The sequence below is a fragment of the Kwoniella newhampshirensis genome, chromosome 3 (assembly GCF_039105145.1).
Source record: "Kwoniella newhampshirensis strain CBS 13917 chromosome 3, whole genome shotgun sequence".
Classification (NCBI taxonomy): Eukaryota; Fungi; Basidiomycota; class Tremellomycetes; order Tremellales; family Cryptococcaceae; genus Kwoniella; species Kwoniella newhampshirensis.
Window position 1 is genome coordinate 1,495,555 of NC_089957.1, and position 26,217 is coordinate 1,521,771.

Below are 26,217 nucleotides of genomic sequence, written 5' to 3' on the forward strand. Positions count from 1 at the left end.
CTGGGGGTCCAGCAGTTGATTTAGGGTTGGAAAGTGCTTGATAAGCTTCGTGACTCTGCCATCCCCATCAATCTGAATTGGGTTGTCTCATTACCTTCGAGACGGATGGATGCTGATGGATGGACGACCTGGACAGTAAGTTAGGTGTCTATGAGACGAGATGACATTCAAAGGAAAATCGGTCGCCAAAGAGAAAAGAGTTTTGGGGTGACCAAAACAAGGGATTGTTTTGCGTTGTCAGTGACGCCACGTAGATATTTGGATCCATGGCGAGAACAGCGAAGAAAAGTCAAAGTCTCGTCCTTGTCCTTGGATGGATCGCGACTGCATTCTTCTGAATGAGTGAGATCGTCTTCCGTACAATCACTGCGGTGACCCCATCCCTCTGCCAGTCTTGAGAACCAACCTCTCTGCCAAGTGGACACGAGACACTACTGGACGACCCCTTCACATACTCCGTTCCGCACTCGAAGCAGCCCGAACCGTCGACCGTCCAACACGGCAATCCTCCCAAGTCTCGACCAACGGTCAACGACGTAATAACGGGATTCGCGAGCCAACGATGCACATGTACGCCAAAAAGTACCCGAACGTATCTTCTGTTCTTCAAATTTATGTTTACTAGATCTGGAATAGGATGATGACGACCATCACGATCTTGTGCTACATCAGCCTCCAATGACGAAGGACTCTTGTGCAAATATGCCTCCGAAAGAAAGAGAGAAGAGAAGAGCTCACGTCATGGGCAGGGATGCGATCACCGTTTGTCTTCACGTTATCGACAGCGTCAGTGACTCACCGACACTATACAATGTCTCGTCCTACCCGATCTGGTCGGATTTAGATATGGATGTAGATCCGTTATGTTATCGGTCCATGAAGGCAACCGAGAATGTCCTTCGTTTCCAAGCGAAGATGAATGCAGACCGATTACTTGTAGCTATGACGCATGATCTCCCGGATTTCATGGGGTGTGGGTGAAGATTGGTGTGGGTGAAGATTGGTAATGCGTTGGACGTGGCCATGAAGTTGAACGTGAAAATGCTGTAGGAGTATCCGGTCGGCAGACCTATCTATGGGTGAACGATGTGGTCCAAGAGCTGTCATACCCAAGCTCTTAAATCTCTTCGGCAGCTTCTGCTCGCTCAAGGCTCAGTCCGACCTAGGGCCACATGAAACTGTGCCGTCACATGTAACCACACCGACACCCACATCAAAAGGGCCGGTCGAACGCCGGTCGGCATGTCACGGGTCCCGGCGGCTCATGGCCCGTTTCGGCACACGTACGGTGACAGTGCTCGCCTTGACATCGCGTCCGAAGTTCCCTTCGGACGCATAATGAAACAAGGACGAGTCGAATGCACTTCCCCTTCACCCCCCGCTTCCCAACGCCCACTCGACACGTCTACACGTCCACCTTGGTCCTCCATTTCGGGCTCTTGATGACCAAGCTCTTATACCGAGGGTGACTAGCAAAGCCAAGACAAAGTCTCGAAACAAGATTGGAGATCCCAGATCTGGAAGAAAGAAAGCACATGGAGGAAGTAGTGGGATTCGTGCACCGCAAAGTGACGCCGCCCTCAACATTAATATTGGGTTGGATCGTTTTCGTTGGTCGTTCCTCATTCACTCTCGAGTCAGTTACCATCCTCCCTCGACTCGCAGAGCAAGTTCTTACACACTACATGCATGGAAAAGACGGAGATTAATAAAACAAACGTACGTAGGATGGGACAGCGCGACATCAAGGTCGGTCACCGACCTTCTGATTCGAGTAACTTGACTGAACTAGTATCATCGGGTGTACCTGACCATCTCCGTTTTCCCCCATCCAAAACGTAGGTTTATGCATTGATTATCAAAAGTTATCTAAGCGAGATGCATCAATCATCAGCAAGGGGATGGGTCCTTTTATCGTATTACGTGCAACGGGAACTTGCGAGGCACAGGGGTAACAGAAATACGCCGGTATACCACTTTCTGTGGGAAGAGCGGTTCACAAAGAACGTTGTGGTAGGAGCAGTGAGTGAGTGAGTGAGTGAGTGAGTGAGGGGGACACAGTGAAGAGGGCAAGTGTATAGTCGTAGATCACTGCCTATTCTCGTTCTGGACCTTCCGTAAAAAGGACAAAGTGAAAAGCTCGGAGGCAATTCAGATTCAATCATCCCATCACTGCACCGTCACCCTTTCACTTTTCGATTGACACCGCATCTCTCTTTTGTTCTCTGTCAAAATCTCAGAGCCGTACCGTACCGTACCTGGACTAACGTCGCACGTATGGCTTCGGGTCCGAAGGCATGTTAGCAGCAATGATCTTCATTTGGTAGCATGTGGTGACGAGCTGACGGAACAGATGTCATCAGAGTGGTCGTTCTGATCTCCATTCTGGATTGATTGACTTGGTGAGACCAAAACGTTTGTTTGTGAAGCATATATATGCGCAATCTCCCTGTTCACTTTTGGCGCGAAGAATAGTCACCTTTTCGTTTCTCGATATCACTTCGGGGCCTCATCACTATTACTCCTGTGTACGGTATCCATCCCGGAGCCTTTTTATTAGATCTATTTTCTTACTCTCTATTCCCCATTTATCATCCACAGGTCTCACTCACCTCAAAGTGATTGCTGCTGTCATATACACGGGGACCGTACGGAATCCCACATACAGCATCAATTATCACTGCATCTTTCGCACGTCCACTACTACTGTCCTTCACATATACGCAAGCTCACAGCAATCCGACAACACTACCCTCCGACCGATAGTTGATTCACCGCCTTGTGATTACTTCAGCAGCGTAATAGACGTTTCACACCCGTCATTACAACTCGATCCATCCGTAGTCCAGGAAAATCTGCTCCTATAATAGTCGATCGAAAACGCGACCCTACCTCCATCCCTTCTCAATTGTTCTCGCACACCACCAATCCCCGGGACCTTGGAGCTCGGAGCTCGGAGGCAGATATATCCCATACTCCCAATCAACCTGAGTCAGCTCACGAAAGGGGGACGAGACAACAAATCATTCGGTTTTCGCCGCTGAAAACCCCTAGTTGGCTCTTGCCTGACCCTTGATCTCGGATCCGCAGGCTGGGTGAGAGGCACCGAAAAGTCAAACCCAATAATAAAAATAAAGATTGCGATTTATACTTAAATCATCGCTATTCCGTTTCTAATTCTGCAACACACAACAACAGTGGCGGATACACAGTTGGATTCCCTTCCCTCCGTTCTCCGCGACCTATTTACGACCCAAGACATCAACGCTGCCACCGCTACATCTCCTCATCGACGGTTGATTTTAGTAGCCGCATCTCGTCTCCGATTTCGGAACAGTCGGAACAGCCGGGAGTGCATGACACTCGAGCCGTGTATTCTCTGCACTGCCGCCCCCTTTTCGACAATATCTGTAACGTCGTCAGTGTCCGTCGAGGATTGGGTCCGGAATCGGGGGAGAGCCAAAAGCCGTTCCAGTTTAACGGAACCATTGCCTCAGTTTGGAGTGGTTGATTGAAACAAGTGGTCAAAGCTCCGGTCCTTTCGCTTTTTCAAAATCACTACTGCTCTATATATTTGGAGTCAAGTCCTGTTCAATCACATCCCCCCAACCTTCGAAGGGAAAACTCTCCAATCGACATGGGTGAGTAAGATCAGTATACCTTGACATGTCCTCGTCGCATATCTCCTCTTCTGTAGAGCTCGTGACGCTGATCACAGTTTTTCCTGGCCTGTTTTGATCCTGTTTTATCATCATCTACGACCCCATGAACGTGTCTCCGTGACGACTACCTGGTCAACTTGTTACCTCAATCCCCCAATTCATGGGATATCCCCCATCTTTCCTTCAACCAATCTCGACCTACATACGATTGACTCTCCACATAACTATACCTTCCGTGCATGTCCGAAACATCCACTTTTCCTGGACCAAACCTTTCAGTTGCACACCCTCATACCCAAAATCTTCCCTCCACCTCCAAGTCTCAACGAAGTCGACGGAGACAGAACACTGGTCAAGCTCGAGACCAGACGATGACTCCCGTCAACGGTCTATCGACTGCAGGGGTGAGAAGTGGTTCAATGACAGGAGGTGATCGTGCTCATGGTTCAGGGAAAACGAGAGGTTGGTCAGAATTTTCTCACTGATTGTATCGTGCTACATTAATCGTCGTACATATACAGCTCCGGGTCAGCCACTGCGCAGAGGAGATGCTTGCCTTATGTGCCGGGCCAAGAAGCTCGTATGTGACATACCACGGGGTCCACACGGAAAATAACTGAACCTCATCTTCTTGACAGAAATGCTCCGCCAAAAAGCCGGTCTGCGATCAGTGTTCCAAGAGAAAGGACCGTTGCGTGTACGATGATGTTCGCCCAGCATCGAGAGTGGAAAGGCTGGAGAGAAGGCTGGGTGAGCTCTTAGTTTTGGCTCAGAGGGGTTTTTTCTTTTCATGCTGACGAACGCAATTCAAGCTGAGATAGAAGAACAAGAACTGCAAGAAGCCCTCCAGGCTCGTCGGCTCTCGCAAGGGGTGTACTGTCCTGGGCCCAGTACCATCTACAGCCTGCCCTTTCCTACCCCCCTGATCGGAGGGGACAACAGGATGGCTTTGATCCCAACAGTTGGCTCTGCGATTGATCACAGCCTTCTCGGAAATCAGAACGACTCGGTCCAATCAACATATGACGGCCTGTCACCCCAGATACTCACCACCGACCAAGATGCTAATATTCAGCGTACGCACCTCGCGACCAACTCGTCTCTCTGGCCACAGCCAAAAGTGGAAGTCATCTCGCCGCCTCCGGCAGCCCATCTGGCACCTGTACATAATCCAGACCTCGAATTTGATCAATCGGCGTGGCCTATTTTGAGCGCGTCGGGAGATTTTAGTCACAATTGGTCGTCGCCGTCGCAAAGCGCTCTTGAAAGCCATTCTGAGAGTCGTGGGTCCTTCAGTTCCGACGAGACAATTGTCGATTACTTTGCGGCCATCGTTGACAACGGTCCTCACAAAGCCATCCCAAAATTGGCTAACCTCGATCATTTCAACGTGAGTCCTTTCAGCGCTATTCTCTGTTCAAGCGCGAAAGCTCAACGATATCTGCAGGGCATATTCCCTCTCGACCGACTGCCTCTCGTAGATCTCTCCGTATTCGACCGATGCAATCAGTCGGCGCTTCCTGTTGCGGCGGAGATTCCGCAGGAATCCACAAATTTTGGGCTCAACGATATCTCCGGTCTCATCACTGGTGACGGCATTACCGGCGTGGACGGGCAGTTGACCGAGAGCGCCAAGGGTTATCTGTGAGTTACAACGTCGAAGCTTGGTCTATACTCAGAATCATTGCCGATGTTGTGACACTGATGGTATACCCAGGTTGACGCTTTTTTTCGGAGAAAGCCCACCTCGACCTCACTTCGGCTCGGAGGTGTTCACTTACGCACAATTTCAAGCCAAGATGCTTTTGCCAGAGAATATGCGACCTCACTCTTGTCTCATTTACTCTATGGTGAGTTAGGTCACATAAAGTAATATACTCAGAGGCTGATCGTCGCCCGATTCCGGTCTTGCAGTACACTATCGCGTCTTCATCCTCCTACATTCCTGCAATTCGATCCCTCTCCAACGCACTACTCGCCATGACAGCTGTTAAGATTGAAGAAGCTATTTCGCAGGAAGACAGACTGGTCGATGCAATCAATGCAAGCAAGAATCTTAGCAAATGGCTATTCTCCCAGTCCCGTTGGCTGGAGGGATACCAGTACTCGTGGAAAGCACTATCGTGAGTTGCAGAAGTGTTAGAGGGGGAGAGTCATAGACCGTGATTGACATCGTTGCGAATAGCCTTTGCATGGCGTGTGGCCTGCATCAGATTCCCTCATCTATCTTCACTCCTCACGAAATCAATGAAAAGTCCAAGACTCGAAAAGCACTGCTTCCACCTCCGACAAGCCAATGGGAGCTTTGCGAGCGTATTCACGCTTTGTAAGTTAGCTATCGATCCACAAACCCTCGCTAAGCTCATCCGATAAAATTTGACAGCTGGAGTGCATGGGGCAACGAGCGAGGCCGAAGCTTCTGGGTGCCTTGGCCGTCTGCCATATCCGATGAGAATGTTACTACGCCTTTGCCAAGACCGCCAGAAGACTTTCAAGATGTTGGTATATCAGAACCTCGAAAGACGGATATAGAACTGATGAATCTGTAGGGAAAGATAAATAGCCAACCCGATATCACCCTGCGGGACGTCTATGAACTACCCTTCAGCAAATGCCCGCCGAGGCTGGATTTCTTCTAGTGCGTATCTGTCTTCCTGCTTCATTGAACGTCGCTCTTGTTGCTTCATTGATGAAGCTGACTGGATCAACGGTCTCGTAGTGGCTATTATTTCGTCGCTGTTCATCTGCTCCATCGAGCTCGGCGTTTGAGACATCGGCTGCCAGAGGTCCAAAATACCTATCGAGCGATCAACAGGAAATCGCCAAGTCGACCTGGCCTTCCTTCACCCAAGCGAGATCACCCACAGGCGTACATGGAGATCATGGGTATGGTCGCTTGGGTGGAGGAGACTATCCCTGCGCAGTGGAAAGTGCGAGTCAACGAGACGCCTTGCTGGGACAACCCGGACGTGCCTGTCATGGTAAGTCACAGGAGGATAACGTATAGGAGGGACGCGCTGATTTCGTTTTGCCCATTGACAGTTTCTCCTCCTTCTGTCTACTCGACTCAACCTTCACCCTCTTAACGGCGATGAAAATGAGCGAGAAGTTTCTCTCAGTACCATCCACAAGGCTGCAAGCTTGATCAAGCTGTGGATCATCAAGATCCAAGTAGAACAGGAGCAGGCCGCAGCAGACGAGAATCTCCTGGCCGGTGGACTGATGTCGGCTCCGAACGTGCTGCTCACCTCTTCAAGAAACAAGAATGGATTGAGTGGACCTTACTGGTCGATCGGTTGGGAAAGGATTGCCAACTTGTCCAAGCAAGGGGCCGAAGTATTGATGTCCCTCGGAAGGATGGAAGGTGAGTCGTCTACACTGCCTAGACTTCCGGGTGGCCCCACTAGCCAGAACTGATGCAGATACTGTTTTGCAGAAGCCCAGCAGTTTGCAACAGATGGAGAAGAGATCTCACAGGCTATTCAGATGTTTGGCATAGTCACTCCTTTCTCTGGATGATGTGAACCACGGACATGGGAATACAAAAGGCGGAAGTTTTGGATCGCGGTGGACCTTTGAGGACGCGTATGGGACCGGGGGAAGCACGACGTAGAATAGACATCGGAACAAGTCGACTTGAAGCGGAGATGTGTTGTCGGGCTAACAATGCCTGCGGAGGTGTAATTGTACAATAGTCATATAGCTAAGAAATCCTCAAAAACGGATCTACATTATCACCTGTATTTAATCTAGTACTCTCTTGATAGTCAGAAAACGTAGCGAAGCCTACGCCCGGCTGATAATACCAGAATCGGTTTACAGCCATACCTAAGCATACACTGCCATCGCCATTTCTTCGACATCTACAGTCGCAGATGTCAAGGTTGATGATCACCATTCCATCGTGTTCCTGGATGAAAATCGCTTGCATAATCTGACAAACTTTACAGATTGTATATCACTCTCTTTCTCTCCTTGTGTGAGTTTGATATGACGAGACAAAGGTATCCCTGAACGATGGTATATCTTTACTTGATGCGATTCCAAATGGAATGTCGAGAAGAGGTGGATTGGTATGGATGAAAGGGCCATCATCATGGACGAGTCGCCGAGGCGAAAAGATTGACCTAATACGGTTTCTCTCCTGTCAAGAATGCGCCGACTGGAGGTGGGGAGATCTTGCCATTTCGTCCAGATGTGAAGCCATATAAGAAATTTCTGCGAATGGCCCATGAGCCAGGTCAGCATGATTACATGACATAAATGCGAGAGACAGGCGATCAGGAGTGGAAGGGGAAATGAGACAGTTTGTATTCGGTCGCTCTACGGAGGTCGGATCGGACGTTGATGTTTCGTGATCCCGCTCACTTGTAATACTCCTCATTGAAATTCCCATCGAAGTAATTCTGTCTCAGGCGGAAAAAGACAGCAGCCGTGAGAAGTGAATCTGATCCTGCTTGGTGTTGAGGACCTATTCTCGTCACCTACGACGATGAAAACTCCATCAATAACGATTCGTCTCAACACACACTCTGATTTGAACCCAAGCCGCCGAAGCAGACGTTTCTCTTGTCTACTCACACCTAACGACTCCGCAATCTCTTGTAATCCACCTCGTAATGTTTTGACAGATCGAACGACATGTTTGATGTCGTATATACATGGGAACCAGATGAAGAGGAGATGGAAGAACTCTGATTCCAGGGCAGGCAGAGGTTCGTTGGTCAGAATTTTGAGCAGATAGCCAAAGTCGTAACCTCTGCGAGAGTCGCGTTACCGAACATCAGCACCAGTCCGACAGCATTCTTTTAAGTTTCAGGAGGGCAGGGATGACGAGGGATTCCGCAGTGAAGATCTCATAGGAGAACAGGGTCAAGGGTAGGTAGGAAGAAAGGGGCAGAGTATTGAACAAGGGAGAGACGAAGCACCAACTTACGAGTGGAAAGAAATCCAAGTGACGTTCTCAAACAGCACCAGTCCCGAGGTGATAAGGAGCTCTCCAAAGTACTCGACATCAATTCCTTCTTCTTCGAACCGCTTGAAATCGATTCCGGAGTTTTTGAGCAGGTCGATCGAATCAGGTGCGAACATGTCCTCCCTGCGAGGCGCGACACGCAGCATGATGACCATAAGCTTCTGCACTGCATTCCATACTCCTATGTGTCCAGGAGACAATGCGGATGATGACCGTCAGAAGTAGACGGCAGGACACTCACGACAAGTTGAACGTAAAGTTGAACTGCCAAGTCGAGACGTCCGGCGGTGAGTTTCCATTTTCGTCACACAACGTCACTCCCAGCTGAATTACTCTCAGCATGTCGACATTGCATCGCATTGTCTGGTAATGATAATCTGATCCAGTCTTGAAGTTTCCTATCGGTCTCGCGACGATCCCTGGGAATTCGGTATCCTGTTCACGAAGCTAAACGTCAATCTTCTCTTCGTCCCATTCACAAACACGACCACCAGGAATGTAGTGCAAGAGGGCAGACCAGCAGACGTACCATCGAGACATAAGGATACTGTTCTAGTGCTGCTCGCAATGCAGCGAATTCGGTCTCGAGATTATCCGCCCATACCTGAATCAAAACTCAGTATGACAGACAGACAAGAGACCGTGGAAGGGAGAGGAGATCTCGACAGACCTCGGTGATTCCATCGTGTTTTTGTTGATTTCGTATTTGTGTCATCTTTGCGAGGTATGCGCTACGGGACGCATAGGTCTTGAGGTCGGATATGCGTCGGACTAACAAGTACAGTGATACCAATAGAAGGAAGAGAGACGGAAAACAGATGAACAGATCTCGTATCGGTTGTCGTTGATGTCGGGATGACAAAGTGGGGGATCGGATAAATTGTCATGTGCGATGGAATTTGTATGCTGCTGCTTGCGGGTAATTGCCGTCATCACACCGTATGCATTCATTGCTATCGTCAATCCATCTCACCACACTTCTTTCGTGATACATCCATACATCTCTGCGCCTTACTCACATAGACAGGACACGAGACATACCGCTCGCCTGCCAGTTTTGTATCTATCGCAACGGTGCTGCTCCAATTGGCTTACACATCTGATTATGGTACGTCACAGCCCCTTCCTGCCTATTGACTGCTGCTCCAGCTGATAGCATCTTTATCGGTGTCGCTCTCCAGGCGCCGTCCAAGAAAGCCGGTAAGAAGGGCGGGGTCGGTGGCCTCCTTTCTGGGGGCGGTGGAGGGGGAGCTAAGACCCAAAAAGTGCAAAAGGTCCGTTTCCTCGATACACAGCTTGCTTGTCGGTCCCGTACTCATTCGCTTTGAACAGGCGGACTGGAGTGAAGGTTTCAAGAAGAAGAAGGCTGCTGGTGTACCGGACATGACTCTTTTGAGCACAATCACGAACGATGCCATCAATGATAATCTCAAACAACGGTTTTTCAACCAGGAGATCTATGTGAGCGAGCTGATCTCCTGGTCGACGACAACGTTGATGCGGGCTGATTGTGCGATGAATCGCAGACATATATCGCTCATGTGCTCATTTCAGTCAATCCTTTCCGAGGTGAGTTGCCTCAGACTTTGATAGATATTGTTTCCATGGATTGATGGAAATATCCTTGCAGATCTCGGTATCTATACCACCGACACGCTCAACTCATATCGAGGGAAGAACCGACTCGAGATCGCACCTCACGTCTTCGCTATCGCTGAAGCAGCGTATTACCGGATGACCACCGAGAAGGAAAATCAATGTGTGATCATCTCGGGAGAGTCAGGTGCCGGAAAGACGGAAGCAGCGAAGAGGATCATGCAGTACATTGCGGCTGTTTCAGGAGGAGAAGGAGGTGGAGGTGGGATAGAGAGTGTCAAAGAGATGGTGTTGGCGACCAATCCCTTGCTGGAGAGTTTTGGTTGTGCGAAGACTCTGAGAAACGACAATTCCAGTAGACATGTGAGTGAGCCGTTTGATTCACTCACTCAAGTACTGATGGAATGGGAAGGGCAAATATCTCGAAATCATGTTCAATGGAATGGGCCAACCAGTTGGTGCACAAATCACAAACTATCTTCTGGAGAAGGTATGTCAGAATTCTCTTCAATACTTCAACTCGCTCCAGCAATCGCTGACCTTATGCTCCAGGGTCGTGTCGTAGGACAGATTGAAGACGAGAGAGACTTTCATATCTTCTATCAATTCACAAAGGGCGCCAGTCCGGAGCAGAAGGGTATGTTCATTTCATGCTTGGACATACAGGATCACTTACAGATCGTTCACTACAGATGCCTTCGGCTTACAAGGGCCTGAAGCCTACGCGTACATCAGTCGAAGCGGTTGTCTGGACGTGAAAAGCATAAACGATGTTAACGATTTCCACGAAACCTTGGTAAGCTGGTCCTGCTACATGGATGCTCGGCTCCTGCTGAGCGATCGTGACTCCAGCGTGCTATGCAAATCATTGGTCTCTCCACCGACGAACAAAACTCGATCTTCCGAATTCTCGCAATCATCCTCTGGCTCGGTAACGTCGATTTCGTGGAAGGCGAGGATGGCAATGCTGCCGTGGCGGATACTAGTGTCACAGATTTCGCTGCGTACCTAATGGAAGTTGACCCGGCAAAACTACAAAAGGTGTTGCTACTGAGAATCATGGAGACCACAAGAGGTGGAAGAAGAGGAAGTGTGTACGAAGTGCCACTCAATGTGGCTCAAGCGTCATCTGGAAGAGATGCCTTGGCGAAAGCTTTGTCAGTCTATTCACTTCACCAAGTCATGTTTCAAGCTGACACGATTATCAAGGTACAACAACCTCTTCGAGTGGATTGTCAGCCGTGTCAACGTATCTATGAAACCGCAATCAGCTTCGGAATATGTCATTGGTGTTTTAGATATCTAGTGAGTGAAACCCATACAATACATAAACAGCAAGAGCACCAGCTGACATTGTGACTCACAGCGGATTCGAAATCTTCCAAGTGAGTCTTCAACGCCTCGGACAGCTTCACGGGACTGACTTTTCCAACAGGATAACAGTTTCGAACAGCTCTGCATCAACTATGTCAACGAAAAGCTGCAACAAATATTCATTGAGCTGACCTTGAAGGCAGAACAAGAAGAATATGTTCGAGAGCAAATCAAATGGACACCAATCAAATGTAAGTGTCCTATATGCCTCACCTTGCTGACATGCAGTCTTCGACAATGCCGTCGTTTGCTCGCTAATCGAGGATAAGCGACCTGCCGGTATCTTCGCAACGTTAAATGACGCAACGGCCACCGCGCATGCCGATCCGGCTGCTGCCGACAATTCGTTCATCCAACGTTCCAACATGCTGTCAGCCAATCCTAATTTCGAGTCGAGAGGTAACAAGTTCTTGATCAAGCACTATGCCGGAGATGTGCTCTACAACGTCCAGGGTATGACAGACAAGAACAAGGACCAACTTCTCAGAGATATTCTGGAGTTGATTGAGAGTAGCAAGGATGACTTTTTGCACACTCTGTTCCCGGAGAAGGTGGATCATGACTCTAAAAGAAGGCCACCAACAGCTGGAGACAAGATCAAGGTAAGTAGATCGAGACAACAATTAGCTAACGATCAGCTTTCCGCCAACTTGCTTGTGGATAATTTGATGAAGTGAGTAGAATGCATTGAGAAATCTGATTGGCGCTGATCTTCCTGAATAGATGTCAACCACATTACATCCGTACTATCAAGCCTAACCAACACCGATCCCCGACTGAGTACGATGACAAGGCGATCCTACATCAAATCAAGTACCTGGGGCTGCAAGAGAACATCAGGGTGCGAAGAGCAGGGTTTGCATATCGTGCAGAGTTCTCAAAGATGATTCAGAGGTGAGCACTATGGTGATTAGGTCTCGTTGAACCGTTCGAAGCTGATGGTCAGCCCAGATTTTACCTTCTGTCCCCTTCCACGTCCTACGCTGGTGACTATATCTGGGAGGGAGATGATCGATCGGGTTGCGAGAGGATTTTGTCGGATGCAAAGATCGCGAAGGACGAGTGGCAAATGGGTGTAACAAAGGCATTCATCAAGAACCCGGAGACAGTAAGTCTGCCTCATCGTCGGATCCTAAGCTAATTTCCGTCCAGTTGTTCTATCTCGAAGGCGAACGAGATCGATATTGGCACACCATGGCATCGCGTATCCAGCGAGCTTGGCGAGCGCACGTCAGACGCAAGCATGAGGCTGCGACGAAGATCCAACGCTTCTGGCGTAACCAGAAAGAGTCGCTTGTTTACGCTAGGAAGCGAGATTATGGTCACGAGGTGTTGGCCGGCAGGAAAGAAAGGCGAAGATTTAGTTTACTCGGCATGCGGAAGTTCATGGGTGACTACCTGGATGTGGGCGGTAGTAGTGCCCAGGGAGAACTACTGAGGAATGCCGCTGCTATCGGTCGTGAGTCGACTTTCGCCTTCTGTGGAGATAGGCTTACGTCAAGGCAGCTGCCGAGACCGTGCACTTCAGCTCTAGAGCGGAATTGCTGGTATCAAAACTTGGTAGATCCAGTAAATTGAGTCCTCGATTCCTCATCATTGTGAGTGTTGTCGTCTCCCATGAAGCTTCAGAGCTGATGGGTGATGACAGACCGACAAAGCAGTGTATTTCGTGGTCTCCACCTCGAAGGATGGCCGAGTGACTACCAGTATGGAGAGAAAGCTTCCGCTGGTGACTATTCGAGCCATCGCCATGACAAATCTTCGAGACGACTTTGTGGTGAGTCGCACTTCTGGCTACCCATTTCCATAGGCGGAGAGATGGCTGATGACACTTTGACAGGCGTTGAATGTTCCGCCTTGCGAAGAGGGCGACCCCGTATTCACTTGTGTCTTCAAGACGGAGATGATGTGCGTCCTTCTCACTCTGACCGGAGGAAGCATAGCTGTCAACATTGGGCCATCGTGAGTATTCCAGTCGACTGGACGTGCACCTCGCAACTGACTATCTGTACAGAATCGATTATGCCAAGAAGAAGGAAAAACGAGCAGCGATCAAAGCGCAGAAGGACGAGGCGGTCAGAGGCGAAGCTACTTACAAATCACATACTATCAGCGTGGGTTCCGGAGAGCCTGCGAACAGTGGTGGGTACTGTTCAGTATGTGGAAACTCTGATGTAAGCTGATGAGGTCTCAGTATCAAATCCAATGCCACCGCGAATGCCAAAGAAGAAGGCCGCACCCAGAGCAGCGTCATCCGTGAGTCAGACACCGATCTTTCCCTTCCGACACTGACAGCTTGCTCAGCATCGGCCCACCGCTCGTCCTGCAACGAAAGTGTTGCCCGGTGCGACCAAGCCTTCTGCTCCTGCTGCCGTTGCATCCATTACGTCTGCCGCTGCCGCTCCTAGAGCGCCCGTGCTAAGTGGCGCAGGTGCTGCACGGGCACCTCCTGCTATCCCTGGTAGAGGCGCTCCACCACCACCCCCACCACCTCCCCCTTCAAGCGGACCCCCGAAGGAACTGTATAAGACTTTATACAATTTCGCAGGTCAACCAGGCGAAATGCAACTGGTGAAGGGTGAAACAGTGGAGGTTAAGGAGAAGGATGACAACGGTCAGTATACTGTCCTCTGCTCACACAGTAGATCAAGAAATTAGCTGACATCTTTCAGGCTGGTGGATGGTTGTCAAAAATGGCCAAGAAGGATGGGCTCCATCTAACTAGTGCGTCTACTAGTAATCATTCAGGTGACGTTGCTGATTGTATATCTTCAGTCTCAAATTCATCGACTCCGCTCCTCCTCCTCCTCCGCCGCCACCTCCAGCCGCTCGTCGCGCGCCTCCCGCAGCACCTGGGCCCGGAAGCAATGGCGGTGCTGTGCATACGAATGGATCAGCAGCCCCATCATGGCAGGCCAAGTCTCTCGCATCGTCAGCCGCTGCGTCAGCCGGCTCTTCGCCTGCATCATCACGACCCAATTCGGTCATCGGTAAAGCTGCACCACCAGCTATCAAAGCGAAACCTGCCATACCTGCCAAACCTTCAGTAGGAGCGAAACCACCTGCCTTGGGTGCAAAGGTTGCACCTGTCGGCAGCGGAGGCGGAGGCAGACCACCTGTGCCGGCAGCAGCGAAAATTCAGCCGAAAACAGGGACAAGACCGGGGACTATTGCCAAGCCTGAGACGCCCGCGGGTCAGACGGATTTGTCTGCAATGTGAGCGAAATGCAGTACTTGTACAGTGTGACTTGGGAGTGAGCTAGACTGACACGTCTCGTGCCTTATCACAGTTTCGCAAGGCGGGCGGCTATGGGTCCACCTCGAGATGATTAGAGGTGAGGCGAGTGCGACTGGCAGGAACGAAAGAAAAGGTTGTACAACGTAAAAAGGTAGATCTGGAAGAGAAGGTAGAAGCGTTGCTATGGTCATGAATCAGATCAGATCAGATTGCAGCGCCTCGCAGTTTGTGTGACGAATGCTTCGGTAGAGCGATAGTCGGCTTGTCTTTCGCTATCGCGGTTCATCGAGGATGACAACGTTGACGATGCACTGAGTGAGAATCGGAAACACCGTCGGGAGTGCCCCGAATGTCACCAGACCTTGCTGGGATACAGTGAAGAAAAGGGGTGGAGCGAGTTAGTTGAAATGCTGCGTGCCTCGATTCATCCTACGTGTTCCACCAACATCAGGACCAAAGAGGGAATTGCGGGAACAGCATCACATTGGCACGGCACCCGCCGTTCGTAGGTGTGTGAATAGGTGGGGGTGGGGGGGAGGGGGAGGGGGATGGGGATGTAGGAGCCATTCTCTAGGTCTCATCCGTGGTCTTGTGACTGTATCTGACTCGATTGAATCTTGCTTGACACCAGAGCGCAAATCACCTGAGGAGGGAGGAGAAGTTAATTGGGAACCGATCCATTGGAATTGGACTAGCAGGCGCTGTGCATACAAATAAGGGTTGTCATCTCCACGGCAAGAGTTCTGGGAGACAATTGTGCGAAAGAGAATCAAATAAAAGTCAAAGCTGTCCACGCGTGCGGGTGGGGTGGGTATCATGCAGGAGAATGCAGGATTGCACAATCGAGCGACGTACGTGCTGGTTCGGTGTGGTCTTTTTTTTGTGATTCCTGAAAACGAATTAGCTAATGGTGGTCCCGGGAATCTTCTCACCCCCACACGAAGATCATTTCTCCACATGGCATTTTGGCGGGTAGAGGAGGGATGATGAGCGATGACGGGTACTTGGGGTTCAGGTTGGCAGAGGGACGGGGAGAGAGGGAGAGGGGGAGAGAGGGAGAGGTGGTGAAAACGGTCATCATTCCTGAAGGTTTGGACAGACAGGATAATGACGTATTAAACCACATCGCGATGCGGGATAGTTGCCGGCGGTACTTTCACTTTCTTGATCAAATGACCGGATGACCCTGAGTGTAGGTCCGAGGTGGCGCAGAGCGGAAGGGAAGTCATTCATCTCTCTGTCTGTAAGAGGAGAGGAAAGGAGAGGAGAGAAGCTGATATATCATGAGGGAAGGGTTAGATGCCTAGTGGAAAGAAAGGTATGCGGTCGTTTTCTTGTTCACTTTTCAGAGAGAGAGAGAGAGAGAGAGGGACAACAACACATCAATCTTCATCACAATCCCCCCTTCTTTCTCTGCTCGACCGCTCGTCGACCAGTTAAACGTACCAGAGACGGATAAGAGATATATAGCTGGTTGGAATCTTCATATATAACCTTCGGATACAACTCAGACCGTATTACAAGAAGAAGGCCTCTCTACCCGTTTAGCTCTTACAAGAACCATCACCACCCACCACCAAGCACCGTGCTGCACACCACAAGATCATCACTCACACAACAGCAACCACATCCACAGTGCTCTCACAACTACGACATCGTTCACACGCATCTACATCACAACCGCTACTACTTCAGCATCAGTATGAGCTACTTCGACGCTTCGTCGTGAGTCAGAGTCGTGCAAACTTGGTCTGATCGCTCTGTTCGGACGAGCTGACGAGAGTTGATATCTGTGTCAGCCCCTCCTCTTCGTCTGGCTCTTCACCAGAGACCACCAATCCGCGGTTCTCTTCCGGTACACCAGAGTGAGTCTCCATGTCATTCTGCTCTTCGACCATTTCTCGGCCAGAGTGTCCCGTCGTGTATGCCTTTTCTCCGTATCCATCTTCAAACCACACCGGCTGATCTGACCTTTCGACGACTGTCATCACAGGATCGCGCCTCAATACTCGCTCTCGTCCGAATATGCTCACCTCGTCGAAGATGGGGGTCTGAAGGCTGTGATAGCGCAGAAGATCGCAAAGCTGGTAAGTTGTATCTTTGTGTTCGTTTGCTCCTACCAGAAGACTCGGAGCTGGTCACTTGATTCCGTATGAGTTTGTCACATCTCTCTGATCATCTCTCTCACGATCCTCGCTCCCACTCAAGTGTTCCTTCTCCAATCCCGGTTTTCCCTCTTCGCTTCTCCATTCCTCCCTCCACCTCAGACTCGTGTTCAGATGCAATGACTATCATACTATCGTTCAGTGGCTGATATGTACACACCTCACCTCACAGCAAGACTCTCTGCCGCAGCTCTCGTCGTCCAGACTCCGTCAAGCACGAGCAGACATCACCTATCTCCGATCCATCCTATCAGGGGAAGACACCATGGTCGCGCAATGTCGTGCGGGAGGGGTCTTCAGCGCGCGAGCGTGAATCCAACCCAACGAGCATCGCATCCACGTCCATGTCTTACGTCCATGTCTTAGCGAAGATGGATGAGGATTGGATGGGCGCGGGTTTCATGGATGAAGGATATGATCGAGTGGGAGTCGTGGGAGTCGTGGGAAGAGAAGTTGTTCTCTATTCAATCCAACACGGATGCAGATGGCGGAAGAAGGGTTGTCACGAGTTGGGGAAATAGTCCATGTTGAAGTGGGTAGTTATCAGTTTGTACAAAGTAGCGTAGTGATTCATTTGTCTATTCACGATCCGAGATGTATACACGTGTCATTCATGTGATCTCCATCAGAAAGCAGCATTGCCATCGATGGTGGTAGCGAAACCCATTCTCCACTCGTCTCGTCTCATCGCAATGAGCACCGATGGGGGACCTCGAAACTGAAACTGACACTAGGGACGCGCAAGAGATAGGAAATCCCAGCTTTCCTTCTGCCGAGGAAGCGATTTTCCTCTCTCAGTGGGATGCGCACTGTGTCTCACATGCAATTGAATTCGGCTTTGACGGCTGCAGGCAAGGAATCAACATTGGCATCTTCGCCAGCAATGCGCATGATCGAAGGCAGGATCTCTGAATGGCAGCGGCATCATCAATGCTTGTTGACACACACACACGAGAGACGATAGGGGGCGGATTACAATTTGGAAGCAGGTTCATGTCAATATTGGGTAGATCTGTGATCATAACCGACATTCATGGATGTCGTACCGGCTGCCATGTAACTTGAGACGATATCCATACCATCCATGTCGTATAGTATAGTACCTCCCAACAAGCTATGGTCGGAACGAGACCCGCTTATGGTTCGGAATCACACCGTAGTCAACTGACCAACCACTGTGCATGTCTACGCAATGACCCGCATCCTACTCTACTCTACTGTCCATGACCTGGTCTTGTCCATCCATAATCCCATCCTTTACCTCTGCTCTCGACCGGCACCCAGCTTTCTCTCGGCACCAACCCGTCCACTCTCGTCTCTTTCCACCTCTGTTCCACCGTCTTCTTCCCTCGCGTTTGTTCGCCTCTTCTCTCCGCCTGTCTCACATCTGCCGTCGCCCACTCATACACATGTCTGTGATATTGGCCCCCTTTGCCGTCTCTGCTCTCCGCGCCTCCATTGGCGGGGTTCGTGATCTTTTCCAATTCATCACAAGCCTCTACCATAGCCTTGTATTTCGCGTTCAAAGCGTTTTGTCGACCGGTCCGCAGTTCACGTTGATACAATAGCCAAGCACGTTCGATCGTCTCGTACGCTTCGGCGGACGGTATCACCGCTTGTAAGCGTGCGAGATGGTCCGGATGGTAGGAGCCTGTAGGTGAGGAGGATGTGGGAGCGTACGAGTCGGCAGGGTAGAGGGTCGATCGGAGGAGATCTGATCGTGAGTCGGACGGTTGGACCAGATTGGGGTTGGTCGCCGCGGGTTTGGCGGCGTAACCTCGACGAGATGCAGCTCGAGCTGAAGAAGCGAGTGGCCGGAGGGAGTTGCGTATGGACATGGTGCAAGTCGTCATGGATTGCTGTTGTTGTGTCGCAGGTGAATCTGAAGATGACAGTCTCAACTTTTGGCACGTTGAAAGTCGAACAACTCTGCTGAACGGAGATTCAAGTCTTGTCCGTACAGCATAAACGCCGACTTTTCCCGTCGGCACAAAGGGAGGGAGGGTCCTGACGGGGGAGTAGCAGAGTGGGCAAGGAGAGGCATATATCTTGGTTGCTACGACACAACTCGAGCTTACACACCGCATTGTATAGGGCCGACCGATGAGCAGGCTTCGTGTATGTGCTCAAGACGACATTCGGCCCAAAGATGACACTGGTCTCGTCTGAGCCTTGTGAGCTGCCAGGAGACAGACTACTCTGCTTGGTCCAGAGTAGTTTGAAGAGATCGGCCATGTCCGCACGCGCCAAACGTCATGTCGTCACCAGAGGGAAAGGAGAAGAACACAGACTGCAACCGCTACTAAATAAACTATCAATCGAGTAGATGAGATCGATATTGTGTCTGGAAAGTAGTGTGTTGGTCACAACGACTCATCGTGCAAAGCTCACTTCACCGTGACAATGACGAGAACCGACCCTACATCTAAACGGATCCATCTCACTCGTCATGCTCAAGCAGAGCACAAGTGGGTGTTGTCACTCTCCTCGCGTTCCCGTTGGCGTGGCGGTGGACGTGGACGTGGACGTGACATGCTCAGAAGCGATGTATACTGATCATCCATTGCTTTGTCTCCTACAGCGTCGATAACGATTACACCAGTGGGTTCCCAGTCCCACGCACCTATGAACGACTATGTAGTGACGAGAAGACGAGATGGGCTGACCCAAAATGAACTTGGGCGATGTCTAGTCGCCGATGCACCCCTCACTGAATTGGGTCGAAAACAGTCGCGAGAATTGAACGAGATGACCAAGAACGGTGTCCAAAAGACCGCAGAGCTGCTCGTCTCGTCGCCTGTGAGTGTGCTCAATCAGATCGAATCGACATGGCCAATGTGTCGTTCTTCGTCGTTCCAGGTGAAGGACTGAAGCTGACTGAGGATGTCTCTTTGCAATCCGATGGACAGCTGAGACGACCTATGGAGACCATGTTGCTGGGTTATCCAAACTTGAAAGAACGGTTAGATAAAGCCGGGAAACCGGTGATCCTTCTCGATACCTTGCAAGAGGTTGGACCGTGAGTGCATTTGCTTCTATACGTCTGGTCTTGTACGAGGCTTTCTTCTTCTCCTCCTCGTTATGGTCTCCTTGAATCGCCCAGAAGCACTGCCTGTCGACGGGAACAGCTGCTCTTGTATCATCGCCCATCTCTCCTTGTCTTTCCTCGCCATCTCTCGTACAGCGAGACATACCATGAACATCAGACTGATCACCTGTTCATTCATCCCTGCTCACCAGATACCCCTGCGACACCCCCACATCCCCCATATCCGCCCTATCCTCATCCAACAACGGTATCTTCTCCTCCTTGGACTTCTCCACCCTCTCCCCGACCTATGCCTCCAAGAAAGGCATCTATGCGCCCGAACGAGGATCGGAGCGGGCCCGTCTCGTCAGGAAATGGTTAAGGGATAGAGACGAAGGGGAGATCGTGGTCGTTGCGCATGGTGACATTTTGAGATATATAGTGGATGGGGGACAATCTTCCAGGGTGAGTGATAGCGATTCTCACGTCCATTCAATCCACTTTGCTCCCTCATTCCTTCCTTTCCTTTCCTTTCCTGTCATTGGAACTGAGTCAGGTCAAGACTGAACAAGTGTGATTTGCGCAAATTCCCACCTCCCAGCCATGGGGGAATGCCGAATCAAAAGTATTCACATTCGTCTCGGCCTCGGACGAAGATGCCAAGCTCAAACAAGTCGATGACAAGGTCGCGCCGCCCGACTCGACAGACGAACAGACAAGTAGCGAGATGGCCAAGTAGTAGTGGGGATGACAGTAAATCTGCTCGGCAAACAAGCCGGGAGGTGGCGATAATCTCTCTCGTTGGGTAGATTAGAAAAGTCATGTGGAACGGCGGATAGGGGTAGAAAATGAGAAATGTAGATGAGTGAAAAAGACAGCACGTAGAGTGATGAGTATCGGTCGACCCGACGTGATAACAGAGTTCGGACTGGGACCGTGTGATGTGTTGCTTGGGCGGATCATTGTCATAGCAGCTCAACACAAAGCCAAGATTACACATCCCGTTGATCACCCGTTGAGTTGACATATGTTCGCCCCCCTGCGAAACGTGTCTTCAAGGCTCGAATCACCCATGTCTTCCGTATTCCTCTTACTTTCTGTGCCTAAGGGCACTGCCGAACCAGCATGATCCTGCCCCCCCCCCCTCAGATTCCCCTCTCGAGACTCTTCCTCCCTATACTCCTTATCCTCTCCCTCTCACCATCCACAAATCCCCTCATCTTATCTTCCAGCTTTGTCAATTCCTCATTATCATCAACATCATCTCTCCACTGTAACACCTTGTTATTCACCGTCTTCTCTTCCGACCCATCGTCTCCCGAACCCCTTCGCGGCCCCAATACGATCTTGACCTCATCGTCCCTTGCGATGAGCTGATCAAGTATCGGTATCGGTATCGGTATCGGTCGTCCACCTACTCCCACATTCTCAGATGCGGCATTGTGATCGGTCGATGAGATACCGGGTGAAGTCGATCCTCCTCTTCTTGAATTTGAGCCCGAAGCCAGATACGTTTCACTGGATATCGGGTGATGTCGAATGTTCTGGACTTGGGTGGATGATCCTCTTACAGTTGAGGGTCCTGATCCGGGGCGTGTTTTGTTTGTTCCAAGTCGGAGAGAGGATCGAAGCGATAATGAAAAGTTGATAGAGGATGATCTGCGTATTTTAGGATTTGTTTGACCTCGAAGAGAGAAATCATCTTTCTTCTCTTGTTCGTCAGGAGTTCCTTCTGGCCTTCTTCCCTGGACCTCCTGATCGACGACCTTGTTGCAAGCCGTTCGGATCCCGATCAATCCCGTACGAGAGGTTGAAGTCCCAAGAGATGTTGCGGAAGGACCACATTTCGACCTTTGTGGTAGACGAAGCTGAAACTCGATAGGCGCTTTCGACATCTCCACCCCTTCGCCTGTTTTACCACCGGTATCTCCCCAGGTATCGTTTGTCCTGCCTACCCCACTGACAGGCCTGACAAACGGAATCGGAGGACTGATCAATCTCGTCCCGATCCTTCCTGAAAAGGTCCGCGTTTTCTCTCTCTCTGTCTTCTTCTTTGGCGAAGGGGACCACCGCGAGGTACCCGACGTGACTGCGACATCGGTCATGGAAGCTAGAGTCGATAGATTACTGGGAAGCCCTTTGCCCATCAGTCTACGGGAAGATTTACGTGCAGATTCGTGGAAGGTCGATGCGTTGTTCGAGTAGCTATCGGCCACAGTCAGTAAGTGAACCTTCGACCTTCCGCTGATGACATGATTGTGATACATCAATCGGGGATGGGATCATACAGCAGTTGAAGCGAAGAAAGTAGTGTGATGTTGGAACAGAGAGCAGTCTCCCTCGAGACATCATTGGAAGTGCTGGACCAATTCACACTCACACACTAGCGCTACCGAGACTCTCATCCCTCCCAACGTCCCCCAACACTCTACTTGGGGACACCCAATGCTCCATCTTCGCGATATCCGCACCTTTCTCTGAGCACGCAGTATTCTCTGTAGTAGACCTCATCATCGCCTCTCCTATCCCTGTCATGTCTCTAGATTCCCTACACTGAGCTTTCTCACCTCGCACGGAAAAGGTACGAAGGAGTGGCGACGGGATTGCTGATCTGGATTTAGGTCCGCTCGAGACCACCCTCTTCTGGTCCTTCTCTTCGTCCGAGGTCGAAGTCGAAACCGATTTGTTCGCGCCAGACGAGGAGATACTAGAACTCAGTGCATCTCTCAGGATCGATTCTCTCCACTGGCGTTCACCCTTTCTCGGGTCGATACGAGGGGCGGCCTCTAATGGACTGGATATTCGCGATTTGAGCGATCTTTCTGCAGGCCTCGGTGCGCTCCGATTTACGTCCTCTTTCCCATTCTCCGCTTTGTCGAAAGCTTGTGACAGGGATCTCGCCACGAACCCCTCCTTGCCGAATATCACTCGAAGAGAATTTGACGCAGACAAGAACGGCGAATGCTTGTTCGAGCGAAGCGTCCTGCCATATCGAGCAGCACCAGGCTCATCTGGGTCAGGGGTGTGCGGAGACGAAGACGTGAGACTAGGGGGAAGTGGGTCAACGGCGTCGGGTGGGGAACAAAGTGAGAATGCAGTGAGAGGTCTACAACTTGCTCCTCCGGGATTTATACTGCTCCCAAACCGCATCGACATCGATGATGTGGCCGAGGTCCGCTCGGTAGTCTTTTCACGATCTCGTTCAAACAATCTTGATCGAGCCCTCGTCGAACGAATTGAAGCGGATTTCAGGAGGCCCCCTCTCCTTGGCTCCTTTCCTGACTGGGTGATGCCACAAGCGTCGTGCTTCAGATTTCCCGAAGTGAACGCTCTTTTCATTGCTCCTTGTCCCATCGACATCGACGATCGCAAAGACGGCCGTGTGCTCATAGTAGCTTTGGGATGAGCAGGTGGGATGTAGAACGTATTTTGAGCAAGCAGAAGCGATCTTCGTGAAACTCGCGGTGCAGTACCAGAACATTGCTGGCGTTCTATTGACACTTCCAGCGTGTTTGGCGAATTGCACTCGAATGATGGCTTTCGCTGAAGCTCGGCATGGCTTTCCGGATTGATAGGAATGGGCGATGCCAGCTCGCTCTTACCACGAGTAAGGTCGATCGCTTCAGCTCGTAAAGACTCCGGCAGAGTTGCAGGGGAACCAATGGGTGAAAACCCCAGACCGACTGTGGAAGGAGCTAAGATGGATATTCCTGATTCGTTGAATGCAGGGTGTAATGGTTTTCCAACGATCCGAACAACATTCGAAGCTGTGACCCCTGGTATGGAGGCATAGTCGAATGATGGGGTAGAAGAAGCAAAGGTCGAAGTAGCGGCTGATTGTGGAGAAGTACCCCAACCTGATGAAGGGGTGCTTTTGGGTGATGAGAAGTACCGGTCACCCAGATCGATCGAAAGATCTCCGAGGAAAGTACCATTGGTGTTCTGCGGTACAGGGAGGAAGGACCGCGCATCCTTTTGAGTATGGGATGGAAGCGGAAGAGGTGGTGTCGTTCCCAAATCTCGAAGCGTCCGTGCCGCTGTCATGGACTGTGATCTTGGTCTAGGACCTTTCCGCTGTCGTTCATCACCTTTTCGTCTCAAGGACCATGATCGTCTCACCGAACCTCTTCGGGACAAGAGGTTTTCCTCTCCACTGCGCCCATCGAGCCTCTGGGCCGCATCTTCCCTGGCTTTGTTCTTACCCATCTCATATCCTCCTAAACCTTTGCGTGTATCTCCGCGGGACATGGGGGCAGCGACTGGGAAAACGACACTGGTCCGTTTCATCGACCACCCACCGGCGACACTGCGTGATTTGTGATTCGCAGCAGTCGAACCGGCTGTTGAATAGTCCAGATTGGAATATAAAGGGGAAGGGATGACCACCGAGAAAGCGAGTGGATCGCCAAGATCAGGTGCCGGTAGAAGAGGAGAGATCTGACCATCGTGTATTGACGGAGGCGAGGGCGCACGTCGTGGCGAAGATAGCGATTGGCTGCGACGACGTTGGGAAAGGTTGGTGATAGACGGTGGGACGTATGATTTTGGGTACGGACCTCGGATCTGGGACCGAGTTTGTGTGGCAATAGTCGGAGACTGTGTAGACGACTCGAGCGCTTCGGACTGGTGATACGGCTGAGGGGTCAACTTATCTGTCAGTCCACAACCGTCCGAAATGGAAGTGACTATGCTCAGCTTACTCTACTACCTATCTCCCATCCTCGTCTTTCTCTCCTCCTCTCAATCTCCATCATAATCAGACTCTCTTTCCTCTTCAACCCGCCCTCTCCATGCTCCACCTTGGTCTTCTCACCGAGATCCGTTATACCAGGCTGTCTTCTCAACGCTCCCATATCTGCTTCCTGTCCTGCATTCGGATACGCCGCTGTGTAGTCTAGAGAAGACGATGGGATTGGCTTGCCAATGTCTGACTTCTTGAAACCGCTTCCGGATGTTGGGCTTGTTCCCGAGGTTGTTTTTCGAGTTGTTCTCCTATAATTGTCGGCGTTGCCAATGCTTGGGATGATCGAGGGGGTCTTCTTATGGTACCCCAACCCATGCAGAACTTTCGGTTCTTTCTGCTTTGTTTGGTCTAATGGAGCTTTGTGACTTTGTACAATTGACGATCGATGTTGTTGGGATGTTGGTTTTTCCGTTCTTGAAGTTGAATGAGATCTCTTCACAGCTTTACTTTCCGTCTCTCCGCTTGCATTCTGAACGAGGGTCGAGGTGCTGGAATTGCTACCTAACGCTGAGAGATGCAGACCGTTTCTGGTATCTGAGCTAGGAAAGAGATAATGTATCGTCGACGTTGACGGAGAAGCCAAAATGATCCTCGGCGTGACTACGGGTGTGCCGTTCAGTGTCAAGGGAGATGTACTCCCCGACCAGATCGTGGATGGGGGTCTGGAAGATGAGACGGAGGGATTCGGCGTGGCTCGGGGAACAGGTTCGGGAGAGGTGATCTGGGACCCAAAAGGGTCTGTTTGGGATGGTGAACCTGGCACGATGATCTGCCCCTTGTTAGGAAGAGTGATCGGAGGAGGCGCAGGTGTCGATCGACTGAGCGTGGGTGGTATATGTCGGTTGGTAGAGAGCGGTGTAGCGTTGGCAGAACCATGGACTGGCCCCGCTTTGTCGTGTTCTGCATGGTGATGGGATGAAGATGATGATGACGAATTAGGCCATTGATGGAAAAGTGTTGCGGATGATCTTTGCGATTTGACCATTGGAGAAGATTACCGTCAGGGATCGATGGAAGGACCGATCGGTCGCTTCGACCGTCTGTTTCAAGTGGTTAGGGGGTTACCAACCAACGAGAGCGATTGCGGGTCGCAGCACCGAGAACTTGAAACCCCTTGCAACTGATGTGTCGGCCGGGATCCGAGGCCGAGCAGAAGACAGATAGAACCCACCCCGAGTAGAGCTGATCGATTGGGCCCTGGACCTGTTAGGAAGATGTAACCCGAAGCGAAGAGCGAATGAGGACTGTCCGGACGCGACGTTAGGTGTAGTATGACGATCAAACAGTCTCAGCCACGAGTAGAGAGCCGAAACTCTGGGAGACAGCGAGAGTATCAGCAGTTTTGTTTTCTGGATCAATGGTGGTGAGACGGCCAAGAGAGCCAAAGATCCTCGAGTAGGTGTTTATGTATCGTCCAGGACATTCCTCAGTATCA

At 50.7% G+C, this 26,217-nt stretch overlaps 7 protein-coding genes across 7 annotated transcripts; 4 read left to right on the top strand and 3 right to left on the bottom strand.

The window, feature by feature from the left end:
- Positions 1 to 3,901: 3,901 nt before the first annotated feature.
- Positions 3,902 to 7,181, top strand: IAR55_001891 (uncharacterized protein; the record flags this gene model as incomplete). Its single annotated transcript, XM_066945014.1, has 13 exons — positions 3,902 to 4,124; positions 4,184 to 4,242; positions 4,301 to 4,412; positions 4,475 to 5,052; positions 5,110 to 5,306; positions 5,380 to 5,512; positions 5,577 to 5,785; positions 5,848 to 5,988; positions 6,046 to 6,160; positions 6,212 to 6,300; positions 6,382 to 6,643; positions 6,705 to 7,026; positions 7,099 to 7,181. The coding sequence occupies 13 exons, from the start codon at positions 3,902 to 3,904 to the stop codon at positions 7,179 to 7,181; spliced, it is 2,523 nt and encodes an 840-aa protein (XP_066804937.1).
- Positions 7,182 to 7,789: 608 nt separating this feature from the next.
- On the bottom strand, positions 7,790 to 9,352 carry IAR55_001892 (uncharacterized protein; the record flags this gene model as incomplete). The annotated part of the gene is made up of 7 exons (XM_066945015.1): positions 7,790 to 7,880; positions 8,031 to 8,146; positions 8,244 to 8,421; positions 8,599 to 8,760; positions 8,879 to 9,072; positions 9,167 to 9,241; positions 9,308 to 9,352. The coding sequence occupies 7 exons, from the start codon at positions 9,350 to 9,352 to the stop codon at positions 7,790 to 7,792; spliced, it is 861 nt and encodes a 286-aa protein (XP_066804938.1).
- A 390-nt stretch (positions 9,353 to 9,742) lies between these two features.
- Positions 9,743 to 14,940, top strand: IAR55_001893 (myosin-1; the record flags this gene model as incomplete). Its single annotated transcript, XM_066945016.1, has 25 exons — positions 9,743 to 9,745; positions 9,819 to 9,911; positions 9,970 to 10,098; positions 10,164 to 10,206; positions 10,268 to 10,596; positions 10,646 to 10,723; positions 10,786 to 10,870; positions 10,926 to 11,029; positions 11,086 to 11,390; positions 11,443 to 11,538; positions 11,600 to 11,618; positions 11,669 to 11,798; positions 11,983 to 12,280; positions 12,331 to 12,501; positions 12,559 to 12,715; positions 12,760 to 13,066; positions 13,114 to 13,205; positions 13,256 to 13,384; positions 13,448 to 13,569; positions 13,622 to 13,749; positions 13,802 to 13,863; positions 13,912 to 14,221; positions 14,280 to 14,331; positions 14,383 to 14,823; positions 14,898 to 14,940. The coding sequence occupies 25 exons, from the start codon at positions 9,743 to 9,745 to the stop codon at positions 14,938 to 14,940; spliced, it is 3,726 nt and encodes a 1,241-aa protein (XP_066804939.1).
- Positions 14,941 to 16,547: 1,607 nt separating this feature from the next.
- IAR55_001894 (uncharacterized protein) lies at positions 16,548 to 17,323 on the top strand (the record flags this gene model as incomplete). Its single annotated transcript, XM_066945017.1, has 4 exons — positions 16,548 to 16,570; positions 16,645 to 16,710; positions 16,839 to 16,932; positions 17,183 to 17,323. The coding sequence occupies 4 exons, from the start codon at positions 16,548 to 16,550 to the stop codon at positions 17,321 to 17,323; spliced, it is 324 nt and encodes a 107-aa protein (XP_066804940.1).
- Positions 17,324 to 18,224: 901 nt separating this feature from the next.
- IAR55_001895 (mitochondrial 54S ribosomal protein mL40) lies at positions 18,225 to 18,848 on the bottom strand (the record flags this gene model as incomplete). The annotated part of the gene is made up of 1 exon (XM_066945018.1): positions 18,225 to 18,848. The coding sequence occupies one exon, from the start codon at positions 18,846 to 18,848 to the stop codon at positions 18,225 to 18,227; it is 624 nt and encodes a 207-aa protein (XP_066804941.1).
- A 565-nt stretch (positions 18,849 to 19,413) lies between these two features.
- On the top strand, positions 19,414 to 20,777 carry IAR55_001896 (uncharacterized protein; the record flags this gene model as incomplete). Its single annotated transcript, XM_066945019.1, has 6 exons — positions 19,414 to 19,478; positions 19,592 to 19,611; positions 19,703 to 19,809; positions 19,920 to 20,029; positions 20,251 to 20,503; positions 20,640 to 20,777. 6 exons carry the CDS (start codon positions 19,414 to 19,416, stop codon positions 20,775 to 20,777), a joined length of 693 nt encoding a protein of 230 aa, XP_066804942.1.
- A 406-nt stretch (positions 20,778 to 21,183) lies between these two features.
- Positions 21,184 to 25,767, bottom strand: IAR55_001897 (uncharacterized protein; the record flags this gene model as incomplete). The annotated part of the gene is made up of 3 exons (XM_066945020.1): positions 21,184 to 22,243; positions 22,419 to 24,673; positions 24,739 to 25,767. 3 exons carry the CDS (start codon positions 25,765 to 25,767, stop codon positions 21,184 to 21,186), a joined length of 4,344 nt encoding a protein of 1,447 aa, XP_066804943.1.
- Positions 25,768 to 26,217: the final 450 nt, after the last annotated feature.